Source organism: Candoia aspera, chromosome 2 (assembly GCF_035149785.1).
Source record: "Candoia aspera isolate rCanAsp1 chromosome 2, rCanAsp1.hap2, whole genome shotgun sequence".
NCBI lineage: Eukaryota > Metazoa > Chordata > Lepidosauria > Squamata > Boidae > Candoia > Candoia aspera.
In genome coordinates this window covers 253,337,215-253,353,816 of record NC_086154.1, presented here as the reverse complement: position 1 = coordinate 253,353,816, position 16,602 = coordinate 253,337,215, and the positions used below count along the sequence as shown (strand labels likewise).

The 16,602-nt window shown below is 41.0% G+C and overlaps 1 protein-coding gene across 1 annotated transcript in view; it reads left to right on the top strand.

Annotated features, from left to right (window-relative positions):
* DCC (DCC netrin 1 receptor) overlaps positions 1–16,602 on the top strand; it is a 652,649-nt gene that overhangs the window by 518,678 nt on the left and 117,369 nt on the right. Inside the window, exons 17-19 of the mRNA XM_063293179.1 lie at positions 2,504–2,742; positions 11,831–11,969; positions 16,141–16,248. Of these exons, the coding sequence (XP_063149249.1) occupies positions 2,504–2,742; positions 11,831–11,969; positions 16,141–16,248 (486 nt within the window). The remainder of the gene's footprint in view (positions 1–2,503; positions 2,743–11,830; positions 11,970–16,140; positions 16,249–16,602) is intronic.

The window sequence follows — 16,602 nt, the reverse complement described above, 5'->3', positions numbered from 1 at the left end:
ATATAGGGACACATTCCATAATGTGCATGGTCAATAAAGGCCCCAAAATATTCGCTGGACCAGAGGGACCAACAGGAACCAGTACTTTTGTCAAAGTGATGAAAGCAGCATCGCACTGTTGCAATGAAAATTCTCCCTGCAACATTGTGATGCACATACAAAAGGGGTAGAGTCGATGAAGGTTCTCAGTCATCCAGGTGGAGTTGTCTGTAGGTTGAGTCATGGCAACTGGATTTCCTTCTTTTTGGTAGAAACGTTTCGCTGCTTGTCCAAGCAGCTTCTTCAGTCTGGGAAAAGGTTGGTGAGGCGACCCCATGTATGTCTTCCAGGGTGGCTGCATTGTCCCTACACCTGAATGGCTGTTAATTGTGCCCTGGAGGTGTCGATTGCCTTTGGGATTTCTTACTCCTAGATCCTTTGTTCATCCCCAAGTGGATCGTTAAGAGTGGCCTTCCTGGTGGTCTTAATCTTCCTGGGGACTGATGAAAGAGCAGCATGAAAAATGGGGGACAAGTTGTGTCTGAGGCCTCTGCCCCTATTGAGGGAAGGATTTTCCACTTTGGCATGAATGGATTAACCCATCTCTCAAAACACCTATCTTCTCTGTCCAAAATATGAACATTGCTGTCCTCAAATGAGTGTCCTTTTTCTTTTAGATGAAGGGGATGAACAAAGGATCTTGGAGTAAGACATCCCAAAGGCAATCCACACCTCTATGGCACAATTAACAGCCATTCAGGTGTAGGGACAATGCAGCTACCCTATATGGGGTCCTCCCCATTTCTACCAAAAAGAAGGAAATCCAGTTGCCATGACTCAGCCTACAGAAAAAAGGGGTAGAGCTTGTGCAGCCCTGCTTTCATCCTTTGCCCCCTTGCCCCTCCCATAGATGCACTTGACCAAACTTTTTAATTGTATATTTCTCTTGCATTTTCCCCAAATATTCACACTGCTTTGATACTGCCCCAACGTCCCCTCTTACTTAGTATTTCTGTGCCATCTTTAAAACTTTTGTTTGCCCTATATCCCACTGGGCTTCATTCATGGATTGGGAGGGAGAAACAAAACAATGTCAAGAATGCATTAAGTAGTTAATTTATGAGTTTCTGTTTGACCTGACAAAAATGTTACTCAAAGATATGCAGAAGGAACCTTGTCTAGAGGGGACTTGCAGACAACTGGCTTCCATTTACTTAGGCAATTTTGTCCCTATCTTGCAAGACAGGTGAGAAGCAGTCACCATTCATTCCTTAATTCCTTCCTTTCTGGTGATATGGGGGACTTCCTGAGTAATCTTTTCTAAAAACCACACAACTCCAGACCAAGCTGCTGAGGTTCTCCTTAAAGGCCATTTATCTTTTGACCACAGTTCCTACAGACCTGTGTTACAATATTTGGGAATCAACCATTATTCATAAAGGTTGTTAAGGCTGTCCTTGAAACTATGCCCCTACTTGCTGATTTTCTTAAAAGGAATACAGAGTCTCCTTTGAGTCCAGCTTGTTTAGTTTTTACTGATGTCCTGCATGCCTTTGTCATTCCTCCTCCTCCTCCTCCTCCTCCTCCCCTTTCTTTCTTTCTTTCTTTCTTTCTTTCCTTAAATCAAGGAGATAAAGCAGTTTTGCCTGCTTTTCTCATTTGGTGTGATACATAATTCTCTTTAAATGTATCTATAATACTCCTATTGGGAGCCCAGCCTGCTCTCCCATACAATCAGTTGAATTATCACATCCAATTGGATTAAAGGACAGTGAGGACAAATGAGGCTGAAGGCAACTGAAAGCAAAACAGAAGAAAAGAAATAAAAATAGAAACAGTGGAGATATGCTCAATGAATACTAACAGTAACCATAAAGATTTCTTTTCAGCAATCTTAAGAACCAATACAAAGCCAAGCCAATAGCATGGCTTAATATTAAATATTGACAAGTTGGCTGGGACTGAAAATTTAGAACCTTCTCATAATGGAGTGTGTTGTGCTTATAAGGCTTTCAAGTCAATGCCATACCTTCTATATGTTGTAAGGACTTTGAAACTGATGTGTATAATTTTAAAGTTTTATTGTAAAGGTGTGTACATGCTTCTGAGGACAAGCTAAACCTTGCCAATTCAATAGAAAGGCAGCTTTGCCTGCTTTTCTCATTTGATTTGCTACATAATTCTCTTTAAATGTATCTATAATACAACTGTTTGGAGCCCAGCCTGCCCTCCCATACATAGAAAGACAGGAGGGAAAAAACTGTGTATTTGCTATGGATCTGAGCATTCCTTTTATCCCAGTGAATTTGATCACCATAATGTGACAATTGTTCCTCACTGATTGTTCAATTAATGGTTATTTTTCTCTGTTCTTCTCATGTTCTCCTCCCATCATTCTTATTGTCATACATTTAACACATTGTGATGTGCATCTCACTGGCGGCTGTTTTGTCAATTTATTTGACTATTCCACATCTTTGTTTTTAATTTGTGGTATGCTCATTTTTGGTGGCTTGTGACCCAGATCCCATTGACCCATTAGAAGTTGATTTTTATCCTTTGCTTGATGATTTCCCTACCTCAGTCCCAGATATCTCCACCCCCATGCTCCCACCAGTAGGTGTCCAGGCTGTCGCATTAACCCATGATGCTGTGAGGGTCAGCTGGGCAGACAACTCTGTTCCCAAGAATCAAAAGACAACAGAAGTTCGGTTTTACACAGTGCGATGGAGAACCAGCTATTCTACAAGTGCTAAATACAAGGTGAGGTCTTGGAAGTCATCCTTTGCTCAGCCTTTATCTGGATTTGTTTGTGATGGACAGATCATTGCATATTCCACAATCCCACAAGCAGAGAATAATCTAAGAGCATCTGGCACCGTAATATTACAGAAGCCATGAGAGTACAAATCAATAGTTTAGATAGGAAAGTACTAGGGGCCTTGTATGATCAGGATGTACAGTAAATAGCAAAAATATTGAAACACTGTTAGCTATTTGCAGATGGATTGATTGTTGGGGTGATTGAAGCTGTCATAGTAAATTTTGCTCAGTTTTCTCACACTTCCTAATCTATCCTTTTTCCAAATTAGTGTGTAATTTAAAAAATCATTGGAAAATGAAAAGGTCACAAGCATTTTCATGCACATCTTTATTTAATGTAGATATTTTTGTCTGTACTTCCTTCCCATAATGTACAAATATTTTCTGCCATTCCTAATTTACACATTTTTTTTCCAAAACTTGCATTAATTCAGGGTGCTGTGAACTGAATTGCAAAATTCAAAAAAATGTGCACAGAAATTTATGCTTACTTTGTTTTATTGCTTTATAGTCAGACCAAGAAGTCTTTGTATACCAAAAATATAGTATATAAACATATTCCAGTTCCTCTATAGTTTTGGGAAGTGCAACTTCGGCGTATTGCAAAGCAATGGAGTGAGGAGGACACTGCATCCTTATAGAGTCACAGTTCGATGACCTGAAAGGGAAGGCAGAGGTCAAAAGACAGCTGTGCCTTGCACACTATATACATTTTTGGCACTTTTCCTTTCCAGCTAATGCCAAGAGTGAGAAATGTGGCTGGCCACAGATGACTGATTTTATCCATTACTACAACATTTTATATACTGTCTTTTAGTGGTTCAGAGGAAAACAAAATTCAGTTCTAAACAAAATGAAAACCCAGAATTAGAAGGAAAAACGGTCTCCCTAAAAGGCAAGACAACAAGACAGTTACTGAGAGTCTCTATTTTCATCTCCTCCATAGCCAGCTGTTCATCTTTGCGTAAATGATCATTCTTGACTTGCCCATAAAGGAAGAGAAGGGATCTTTCACTCGCTCTTGTCCACCAAAATGGGGACCGCTGTGTTAGTAAATTAAGTAAGCTTAAACTGTCTTCTTGGAAAATTCTGAAATTTTTCAAACTGAGTATGAAACGAAGAAAAGATAAAACTTTGTATGCAATTTATGAAAGAATTTGGCTGACATTGTAGTCCATTAATATTACTGCTAAAACTTCCTATATTTCAACCTATCCACATTGCAGTCGCACCCTTATTTTCATGAAGGACTGCCTCGAATTCCCCAGTCTGTATCTTGCTTAAGGGCTTCACCATCTCCTGAGATGGAGCACCAATTGCCTCTTCTCTGCTGCCTTCTATACCACAAGGTTCAGCCAATGTGCTTAATTTGATTGCTGAATTCATCCATTTTCTGATTGAACTTACCCAATGGTCCACACACACACACACACACACACACAACGTAAAGCCAGCTAAGTGCATCATGTAGTATGAATGCACTTACTAGTCCTGGTTGAGCATGTTGTGCAAATCTCCAAAATAAGTTACTAAGCTGACTTTTAAATAAGCACACAAAAAAGTTATAAGGAGTTAATATAAGAGGAGAGAAGGAGTCGTATTGCACTGAGTATCCCCACTCCTCTCGGCATGATTTCATTTTACCTACACAACTACAGAGAGAAATATTAAATGACTGAGTCAGATATCTCTTGCAAAGAGCAACGTATTTAAAAAACTGCTGATCAAAAGTCAAACTGGAGGAATCTATATAATTTACCAGAGAAGCTCCCTCCCTCCCCAAGATAAAGGGCCATTCCTGGTAAACAGTGACAGTTGGAGCATCTGATATTTACATAACCTTTGATAATTTCTCCCTTCTGTTATCAGGGTTCTTCTGATCCAGATCATTTATGAAAGGAAATCTTAGGGATTTCCCTGGGCAGAAAAACAAGCACAAACTTAAAATTGTAATTTAACATAAACATTCTTGCCACCCAGTTGCAAGAATGTTCAAGTACTTTGTAAGTACAAGTATGTTGTAAAAGAAAAATGACCCTGCCACACTATTTATTTCAGTATGACCTTATTATATTGAAGTTGTTTATTGAAGTCAATTATATTTATGTCAGTATGATCTCAGAATGCCTTGGGAGCCCCTTGAAATGTTTTTGTGTTGGAATGAGCAGTGCTACAACTGTAAGCAAGCAATAAAAACAAAAATAGAACATTTCCATTAGTTAGAACTATAGTGGCTAAGCATAAACCAAAGAACATAGATAAAGCACTACCACAGATAATCATAGTTTGTGCATTGTTCGATCTCCAGGAAGAAAGCAAAAATTCCAAAATGCTGTACATTAACTCATCCCTCTCCTTTTCATTGCCATTTCCTGCCCCAAATTAACAGTTTATTTTTTTTATGCACAGCAGAAATGCAGAACCTTTGTTCACTTGAGGATAGAATTGTATTCTTCAACATCTGTCAGGGGTGGTATGATTTCATCCATTAGATCCAGACTCTGTCTTCTCTCTGAGATCTCTCCCATCATGGCCTGGGGCCTTTTTCTATATGCTGAGAAATGCAGCAGGCTTGGTGTAGAGGAAGAGATCCATTAGACAGTTCTTTTATGCCAAATTGTCAGTGAGCGGCAGATTTGGAAAGGGGCAAGATTTTATGGAGATGATGATGATGATGATGATGATGATGATGATGATGATGATATTTTTATCCCACATTTTAAAATATATTTTGGTCAACTCAAGGTGGTGAACATACCTAAAACCATTGCCTCCTATTTTCCCCACAACAACCCTGTGAGATGGGTTGGGCTGAGAGAGACTTTGGCCCAAAGTCACCCAGCCAGCTTTCATGACTTTTTCTTTTTAATCCATTCAGTTTTGTCCAATTCTCAGAGAATGCCTGGACAAGTCCATGCAGTTTTCTTGGTAAGTTTTTCAGAAGTGGTTTGCTATTGCCTCCTTCCTAGGGCTGAGTGAAAGTGACTGGCCCAAGGTCACCCGGCTGGCTTTGTGCCGAAGGCGGGACTAGAACTCCTGGTCTCCCAGTTTCTAGCTTGATGCCTTAACCACTACACCAAACTGGCTCTCCAATATGGTTGCCTCAATATGGGCCTTCCACTGACTTGGTGGGGGGGAAGCATGGAGGGTACCTTCAAGTCAGTGTTGACTCCTAGACTAGTCTCTAAAGTTTTCTTGGCAAGATTTCAGAAATGGTTTGCCATTGCTTTCTTCATAGGGGTGAGAGGGAGAGACTGGTCCAAAGTCACCCAGCTGGCTTTGTGCCTAAGAAGGACTACAATTCACGGTCTCCTGGTTTCTAGCCTGGTGCCTTAACCTGCACCAAACTGACTCTCTTCTATTGACTACTGATGAGAAATCTGTATAATTCATCTCCAATCTGCCATTTTAGTTCCATTGGCATATTTACCTAACTATATTCCAGGCCATACTGGGACAATGTCCTTCTCTCACCCAATCACAATTCCATCATTATTTTTCCAAGAATGCAGTAACCCATACGTCAGTTTACTTTTTAATGGTTGTCAAACCTGAATTCCATTATTTTCTGCAAATGTAACACAACATCACTAAGCGCCTAGGAAGTATTCAGAATAGGTTTCTTCCAGTACTAGAGAAAATATCATCATCATCATCGTCATCATGTAAGCCATCTAAAAGTGATCCAAAAAAGGCCAAAGAAATGAAAACATCCAGACCTTCTAAGCATTTATGCCTCCAATAAATAAAAAGTAGAACAAGATTTCTTCTGAAAATCTGAATTATTAGAAATACAAGAAAAAGCCTAGTTGTGTCACACCAAAGGCATCTTTATCCCAGTATTCTTTTTCACACAATGGCCAATGACCTATGAGAAGCCTACAAGCAGGATATGGAGTCACTAATCCTTTTTTGCTGTTGTTTTCCAGTAACTATCATGCTCTGAATCCTAATGGTATAGTAACTATGGATACCATTGAAGTATCATGCTGGACAGGATAGATAATAAAAATAAATGGTTGTGACTGGTACAGCTTTCAAATTTATCTGAATATTCATAAGGACAAGTAATGTCCTTTTAAAGAAATCTGAGATTTCAGCTTATATATATATATTTTTTTTATCCCACCTTTATTATTTTTATAAATAAGGTGAGGAACATACCAAATACTCCTTCCTCCTCCTCTTTTCCCCCTATGAGGTGGGTTGGGCTGAGAGTGAGTGACTGGCCCAAAGTCACCCAGCCAGCTTTCAGGCCTAAGGCGGGGCTAAAACTCTCATACCACACCTGATTGGCTCTTGGGCTGAGAGTGAGTGACTGGCCCAAAGTCACCCAGCCAGCTTTCAGGCCTAAGGCGGGGCTAGAACTCTCATACCACACCTGATTGGCTCTTGGGCTGAGAGTGAGTGACTGGCCCAAAGTCACCCAGCCAGCTTTCAGGCCTAAGGCGGGGCTAGAACTCTCCTACCATGCCTGATTGGCTTTTGGGCTGAGAGGGAGGGGCTGGCCAAGGTCACCCAGCCGGCTTTCATGCCCAAGGTGGAACTAGAACTCTCAGTCTCCTCATTTCTAGCCCATTGCCTTAACCACTAGACCATAATCCCTACTCCTGGAACTAACCATAGATGTACTGAATATCCAAAAGCCCTATAAAATGTGGGTATTTTCTAAGTCTGACCTATGCTCATGTATGTGCTGTATGTCTTTAAAACTGCATGATATCACACTGCAGCCCCATTGATCCTTTACTTTTATCTGGTTTTCTCTTGCTCTACCATTTGTTGACCTACTTTAAGATGAACCTTGGCATATTCAAGTGGTTCTTTGATATGAGCTTAAATAAGAGGAAGATAAGAGAAAACGTTGCATATGAATCCTTAACAATTTTCTTATTCATCTCTTCTATCAACAAAATGAATAATGCAATCTTGTCCATTCTGACTAAACCAAAACACTTACACAAATGTGCATGCTTGTGTGTATATGCATCTGCACATACACACAAACACGTAAGTATATATCTGTCCAAAAATCATTAATGCTGTATTTTCAGTCACCTGATTAAATATGTGTGAAGGTTGTTCAAAATGGTCTTGTTGTAAAGGGTTTCTTTCAAAGGTTTTAAAAGAACTTCATTTAAGTGAATGCCAGGGACCCCTAATCACATTTTATAGGATGTCAAAAAATTGCCTGTGCTTTTCCACTGTTGATCCTTTAAAGAAAACAACACATTTTAATATACTATTGCATTGCTTAAATTTATTTTTGAACTAACCTACTGATTTTTAGTTGGCTGGTTCCTCACATTAAGTCAGGCTCAGAGATTATATGGTCTTCTCCCAAGCTGGGCAAATACACACATCTTTCCAGGAGGCAAAGTGGGAGAAGGAGAATTTGGGTTGAAGTGTTAGTTTTATTGCTATGGAGTGCTGCTAGTTTATTTTAAAATAGGCTTTTATTTCTTATTCATTTATTCATTCGTTCAATTTATATTGCCGCCCATCTCAGGTCATTGACTCTGGGTGGCTAACTAATAAAAACAATCAATACATTTTGGCACTATCAGCTATAGAGTCTAGACTGGACTTGGAAGGCAGGTATTAAAATAATTTCTAGTCCTTCATGGAAGATCAGCTTCAGGAAATGATCAAAAGGCTCTCTTTTTCTGTTATATTTTAAAATATCCACATGAAATCATCCATGTTGTTGTTTATTTGTTCAGTTGCTTCCGACTCTTCGTGACTTCATGGACCAGCCCACACCAGAAATCATCCATAGATTTGGCTTATTTATTTATCTATTTATTTATTCGATTTATACATCTGGCCATCTCAGACCAGTTACTCTGGGTGGCTAACAGTAATAAAAACAATCAAACAATTGAAACAATACAGAAAATTAAATACAAATACAGCGAAGAGATCTTTAAAACCATTGGTGTCATTACAACCATAAAACGGGGCCCTTCACACACTCGGGGCCCCAAGCCAGGTCTTCAAGGCCTTCCGAAAAGCCACAATTTCATCCTAATCTCAGGAGAGAGGGTGTTACAGAGGGGAGGCACCACAGCAGAAAAGGCACATCTCCTGGTCCCTGCCAGCTGACATTCCCTGGCAGACGGGACCTGGAGCGTGCCCAACCTGCCGGACTGGATTGGACAGGTAGAAACAACTGGAAAAAGACAGTCCCCCAGGTAACCCGGTCCCAGGCCATGAAGGGCTTTAAAGGTGACAACCAGCACCTTGAATTGCACCTGGAAACACACCGGCAACCCATGCAGCTCCCAAAGCAGAGGATTTACCTGTGCCAAGTAGCTGACACTATTTACAATCTGGGCAGCTGCATTCTGTACCAGCTGAAGCTTCCAAACGCTCTTCAAGGCAGCCCCATGTGCAGCACATTGCAGTCGTCCAAACGGGAGGCCATGAGGGTATGAGTTACAGTGAGTAGAGCCTCTTGGTCCCAGAATGGGCACAACCGGTGCACAACCCAAAGGTGTGCAAAGGCCCTCTTAGCTATGGCTACCACCTGCTCTTCCAGCAGGACCCGTGTGTGCAAGAGGCCCCCCAGATTCTGCACTGGGTCCATCTGGGGCAATGCCACCCCATCCAGGACCAAAGATTGAAAAATCTTGGTACTGGGAGGCCCAAATACCCAAAGCCACTCAGCCTTGCTTGGGTTGAGCCAGAGCCCATTGTGCCCCATCCAGGCCCCCCACCGCCTCCAGGCACTGAGATAGGACATCCATGGCATCACTCAGACAGCCTGGGGAGGAGATATAAAGGTGGGTATCATGTGCATATTGATGATCACCCCAAACTGTCAGATCACCTCATCCAGCAGCCTCATGTAGATGTTAAACGAGGGGTGAGAGAACCGAGCCCTGTGGCACCCCACACAGGAAGGGCCGTGGACTGGAACTCTCCCCTCCCACCAACACCAACTGGAACCAACCCCGGAGGAAGGAGGAGAACCAGCACAATACTGTGCTGTCCACCCCCAACTCCCAAAGCTGGTCCAGAAGGATACCATGATCAATGGTATTGAAGGCCACTCAGAGGTCAAGAAGAGTAAGGATGGAAGCACTGCCCCCATCCGGCTACTGCCAGAGGTCATCCAAGAGTGCAATCAATGCCGTCTCAGTCCCATATCCCAGCCTGAATCCTGACTGAAAGGGGTCCAGATAATTTGCTTCATCCAGAGCCCCTTGAAGCTGCCATGCAACCACTTTCTCAACAACCTTCCAGAAAAAGGGGAGGTTGGAGACTGGTCAGAAACTATCCAGATTAGTTGGGTTAAGCAATTGCCCCTTGAGGGGATCCCCTCCCTCAAAGAGGAATTAACCACCGCCCAGACCCAAACATGTGTCCTCCCCCGGGCAGCCCTGACCAGCCAGGAGGGGCATGGATCTAACACAGAAGTGGCTGAACTAACAGCTACGAGAACCCTGTCCACTTCCTCAGATTCGATGGGCTCAAACTCCTCCCAGATAACCATTAAAGACTCAGCCCCCGTAGCCCCCACTGGCCTTGCATCAAGGCTGGAATTCAACGTACAGCGGATGCAAGTGACTTTACTCACCAGTTGCTCAGCATATTCCTCACAATGGCCCCAAAGGGAGACCCCCAAATTACGCCCTCCGAGGAGGGTCTGGGTCACCCGAAACAGGCCACTGGGCAGCTATCTGCAGATGCAATAAGGGTGGAGAAATAATTACATTTCACCACCCTTACCACCACAAGGTAGGCTCTAATCGTGGCTCTAGCTTGTGTTCGATTGTCTTTGCTCTTTGTTATCTGCCAGTGGCGCTCAAGGCGTCTCTTAGCCCTCTTAAGCTCCCTCAAGTCCCCCATGCACCATGGGGAATTATGGGAACCATGGGCACAGAGAAGCCACTCAGGTGCGACCTGGTCCAAACCCATGGTCACCCTCCCATTCCAAGTGGCTACCAAGACCTTGGCCGGGCCATGAAGCAGAGTTTCCAGAACAACCCCCAGCTCCCTCTGAAACCTAGTTGGGATCATCAGTCGCCTGAGGCGGGCCGATCTAATAGGCCCACCTTCTTGAGGAGGGTGGTGGTGCCAGAGACCTGGAGGCTCACCAGGAAGTGATCTGACCATGATAGGGGAGAAACCAATACCTCCCCCAATTTCAGAACACTCTGCCACTGCCCCGACAGAAAAATCAGCTCAGGAGAATGACCACTATTATGCTTTGGGCACTGGATGACTTGGGACAGGCACATGGCTGTTCATGGTGGCCATGAACTCCCAAGCTACTTCCAACCCTGCCCCCAAGCAAGGCAGGTTGAAATCCCCCAAGACCATAAACCTGTGGAACTCTACCACCAACCCAGCTACGGAGTCAAGAAGCTCAGGCAGGGAGGTTGCTACGCAGCAGGGAGGCTGGTACAGTAGCAACAGTCCCAACTGATCCCTCTTAGAGCCCAACTGATCCTTCTCTTACATATTTCACTTTGATAGTGTCTATCCTGAAGACAATTCAGAGTAAGGAGAGATGTCAGCCTGATATCTTTCAGTAACACAAAACAGAATAATGGAGATGGCTTTGTTCCTTCACCTAGAAGAGGGAGGGAGAGAGGGAGGAGGAAAGAAAAGAGGGTAGAAGGAGGGACGGAGGGAGGGAGGAATCCTTTGAGAACTTCCAGCTCATTTATAACTCATAGTGACAATTTTGTGACATAGCATCAAGCCCTACAAGGCTGGCAAACTCAGGAAAAAAGTAACCACTTGGATTTCAATTGGTTTATTCATAACAAACCCTTGAGTGTTACCCTTGGAGATGACAGAATTGTAGAAGCAGTAGCTCAGTCAAGAAGAGGCTGACCACTGATGCCTAATGGTTTCAGATATAAACAATTTTTATTATTTTGGATCAGGTATGGTAAATCAAGAACCTCATAGGAATGGAAGGTTTTGAGGAAAATGAGGAGGATGGGGGAAATGGTCTCTTTAGTGAGTCCAGCACGATTGAGCTTTAAAGATATCCTTTTCCTTTCCTTTCTAGTCAGCAGATACAACAGCCTTGAGCCATACCGTGTCAGGTCTTAAGCCAAATACCATGTACGAGTTCTCTGTCATGGTGACCAAAGGTCGGAGGTCAAGTACATGGAGCATGACAGCTCATGCTACAACATATGAAGCAGGTAGGTCTCTAGAAAAGTTCTAATGGGGAGTTTTCAGATTTGATGCTTAGTTTAATTACATTAAAAGCCACTTCCTTCTACTGTCCACACAGATTGCAATGTTTCATAAATAGTGTTAAAAATAAATTATTTTAATTGAATCTCTTCTAGGAGGCAGCAGGCATTTCATTTAGCAGCTCCTACTTATTGCCAGGCCAAATTGATACACTTTATTGCATGGGATATTTCTCATATTGGATGACATAAATGAATAAAGATCCTTTTTTTTTACTATTTTATGGTTGGTATCTACCGTGATTAAAAACATGTAGAAATTCATGGAGATGATAATTACAATTATTATTAATAATAACTGCTAATGGAGTTGTAGTTAGCATAATATACTAATATTTTTAAGGAGAGTTTTCAAAACTAGTAAAGGAACATTTTCTTCAGTGTTATATATTAGTCTTCTTTTTCCTATTATTGCATTGCACAGTAATCATTTTAAAAGGACATCCATGAAGAAGTTACATTTTTCTTATGTAATTTTCTCAAAGATTTTAAATATTTGAAGAAGTCTACAAGTATCAGGCAAGGTTCAAGCTTCCCATGTATATATTTCAAATCACTGTTATTTAAGTCATTTCCAAATATCATTTCATGTCATGCCTTCTTTACCTTTAACAAGAGTTGAAGAGTGTGCAAAAATGGTGATTTTGAAGGAGAAAGCATAAAACCTTTAAAAAAAAATAATTGTGATTGGTTATTCTTCCTCTCTCCCCAAAATTTATTAATACTCTTATACCCAAACTATTGATGTTTTTGGTAACTCTAAAGCTCTTGATGTTTAATGACTCTTGAATCAATCATTCATGGAATATGTAGTAGACAGGATTATATTCCTCATTTCCACTCTGTAAATTCACTTAACTCATGGCTTCCTCCTTTGTCCCAAGTCTGCCCCACCCCCAAAGCCTAGAAACTTCTTGTTCTGAAATCTGCAAAAGAAAGACACAGATGTTAACTCTCCAATTCAGCCTTTCTCAACTTTTTGACCCTGGAGGAACCCTTGAAATATTTTTCAGGTCTTGGGGAACTCCTGCACATTCAGGCTCAAAGATAGGCCAGAAGTTACAAAATTATTATATTCATTTCATGTGTAGGCCTGTATATATGCATTAACGGTGTTCTTAAACTAAAAATAAAGAATGAAACTTACCTCTTTAATGTCAAGTTGCCTGAATTTTAAATATATATTTTTTAAATAAATTGTGATCTCCCAGGGAACCCCCAGTAACCTCTCTTAGAACCCTAGGGTTCCACGGAACCCTGGTTGAGAAACCCTGCTTCAATTGGATTTTCCAGTTATGAGGACAGCTTTGTTACAAGATGTCCTACAAAACTGGTGATATCGAGCATCGGAACAATGCCAAAAGTCACATTGTCATGGTCACATGCAGCAGTGTTTGCCAGGGAAGTCAACAAGTTGATGCCTATAACACATGTTAAAAAAAGTGTGGAGCTTCACATGTGTGACCATGACCACTTCTTGACTTTTTTCATCCCCTGTGGACACCTCTGATCACATGCAGAGTTTACCTAACAATGAGGCTTGTCTATGTGCTTTAAGTGCATTAAGTGGATATATACTCAGTGAAGAGAACAAAAGAGGCTACTATGTGCAGGAAATTTTTAACACTGCTAAAAAATTTTTCCAAAGGTATTATCAGTTTTGGCTCAGGCCTCAGGGTGCTTTGATCTAGCAACTTCTTTTGTCATGCAAAATTTCTTTTTGTTTACCAGGACAGCCCCTTAAGACCAGATTGCTGAAACATGGGGTACAGCTGAGGGCAACATTTCCTTTCTGAAATATATGAACTGATCAAATTCACATCTCTGAAAATAAAATTCAGTGCAAGATATACAAATTTTGTGAGAGTTTTGCACTACTCCAATTTTTGCAATATAGATCTCCTGAGAAAATATGTATAAGAATGCATAGATTAGAGGAAATCATTTATGGAAATATCCATGCTGGGGGAAAAAGTGCTTACAAAAATGAATATAAGGAAAACCTTATAAGTTCACAAAATAGGCTGATGCAGAAATGGAATGGAATGAAGTTGTGCTTGAAAACAAATGTACAGTATATTTTAGGAAGCAACTGATTTCAAATAAGCTGGGTGATGGACTAAAAAAAAGACTATGCTTGGCAAAGTTAAGAAAAGTGGAAGGGAAGATAATGGTTAGGGTGTCTTGACATAATTGAGAACATCACTGGAATGTTCAATGGACATTATTATTTATTGTTTTATTATTCTTGTGATCTTCCCAGGGTTATGCTGCATAAGATGGGTGGCTATACAAATCTAATAAATAAATAAACAGCTCCACATTCTCGCTGGGCACAGATCAAAATGGAGGCATTTATCCATAAAGTCACCAGGGGTCACACCTGTTTGATGACATCTAACTAAAAATGATTAAGATCACTTAAGGGAAGAAGCCTGGGAATGATCAAAAGAGATGAGAACACAGGAACATAACTATATAATATAACTATATCCTATATCCATAGAATAAGATGAAGCTATTAAGTCCATCAACCCTACCCAGTACAAGAATCTAAATTAAAGCATCCCTGACAAAGAGTTATCATGCTGCAGTTAAGAGGAGAGCCTTAAACTCCACTGTCAAACTGTTCCTACTGTTTTTCTAACATTCAGTCTGAATCTTTCTGTAATCTCCATCCATTATTCTGTGTCCTGTATTCTGAGATGAGAGAAAAGTCTAGATTTGCCTTTGTCTGATATGCTTGTAAGTATTTTAAGAGTGCTATTTATTTATTTGTTTATTTGTTTATTTATTTGTTTGATTGATTTCTATAGCCGCCCATCTCAGCGAGTGACTATGGGTGGCTTACAACAATAAAACCATTAAACCATTAAAACCATTACAATTAAAACAGTTAAAATATAAAATAAATACAGAATAAATATACATGGCTGCCAAGCGAGCAATGCATGAATGTTAATACAGCCAAGAGACGGGACCACCCACACGCTCGAGGCCCCAGGCCTGGGCACAAAGACAGGTCTTTATGGCCTTACCAATCATATCATATGCTTCCTCAGCTTTCTTATTTCAAAGGGAGACATTCCCAATTCCTTCAATCCCTCTTTGGAGGACTTTGGAACCAATAACAGAACAAAGCAGTGCGGATGACCAGGGGATGAGAAATTCTCATCCCCTGGTCATCCACACTGCTCTGTTCTGTTATTGGTTCCAGTTCATCAGAAACCTTCTTAAAGGAATCGTTCAGATCTCAACACAATACTCAAGGTAGGATTGACCAATGTAGAGTAACATGGGAGTATTCTTGTGATCTGGGCACTCTCCTTTTACTGATAAGCCCTAAAACTGCATGTACCATTTTTGCAGATGCTTCACACAGCTGACATATGATCAGCTTGCGATAAACTACTATTCCAAAATCTTTCTCACAAGTACCATTATCAAGCCAGGTATCCCCCAATCTCTGATTTCTCTTTCTTAAGTGAAGAACTGTACACTTTGCTTTATTAAAATTCATTATATTATGGCCAGCCTATTTTTCTAACCTAAAGAGAAAAAAGTTTATTCCTGGCTTCTGAGCTATTAGCTGCCTCGTTCAGTTTCATGTCACCTGCAGATCTGATGACTGTTTCCTCCATCTCTTCATCCAAGTCATTAATAAAAATACAGACGTGTACAGGGCATAGGACTGAATCTTGTGCTACCCCAGTCAATACACCCTTTTAGTCTGCTGATGCACCTTTGATAAGCACTCTTTGAATATAAGTCTCAAGCCAACTTTAAGAACCTTCTATAGCAATCGAGCTTATAGAAAAGGAGCCAATGATAAATTATATTTAGGTGTGTCCCACATCTTACCCAGCGTGTCCTGTCTGTAAGTAATCAAGCACAGAGATCCTTGGGTTTGTATATAAGCTGGAACACCAGCTTCAGAAGTAGATGGCTTGGGCAGGTTGGGAATCCACCATCCTCAGTTAAGAATTTCTTTATTAGTGGTAACAGTAAGAAGTCTGATTTGTACAAAACTTCATGGTAGATTGGATCATTAATTTTTCTTTTTCTAATGTGTCAACTTCTGTTATTTTTGTCTTCTGGGCTTCTGTCTTTTTCTAAGCCCCAACCTCTGCTCCCAAGGATTTGACAGTCATTACCCGTGAAGGCAAGCCTCGAGCTGTAATTGTCAGCTGGCAACCTCCATTAGAAGCCAATGGGAAAATTACTGGTAAGTTTCTCCTAAGCTCTGTGTCTTCCCTCCTTCTCAACAAGTGACATAGAAAGGTGTGGAATTTAAAAGAGCTGCACTGCTCAAACCTTGATTTATGGTAATGAGCAGAAAACAGCAGTTCCAACTCATACCTGCTCTGGCATTCCAACTTTCAACAGATCTTTTCCAGATCCAAATATTATAACATGTTCTGCATCATGTGCCAATTTTGTTTTTCACATGTGTTTATTCAGCCAAAGGAAGAAGAAAACACCACTGCACTTGTACCTCTGCTGCCTTTTACTGAGTCAGAATATCGATTTATCTTGCTTATTTTATCTCCCTGGATTATTAGAGGCTTGCAAGAGCTTT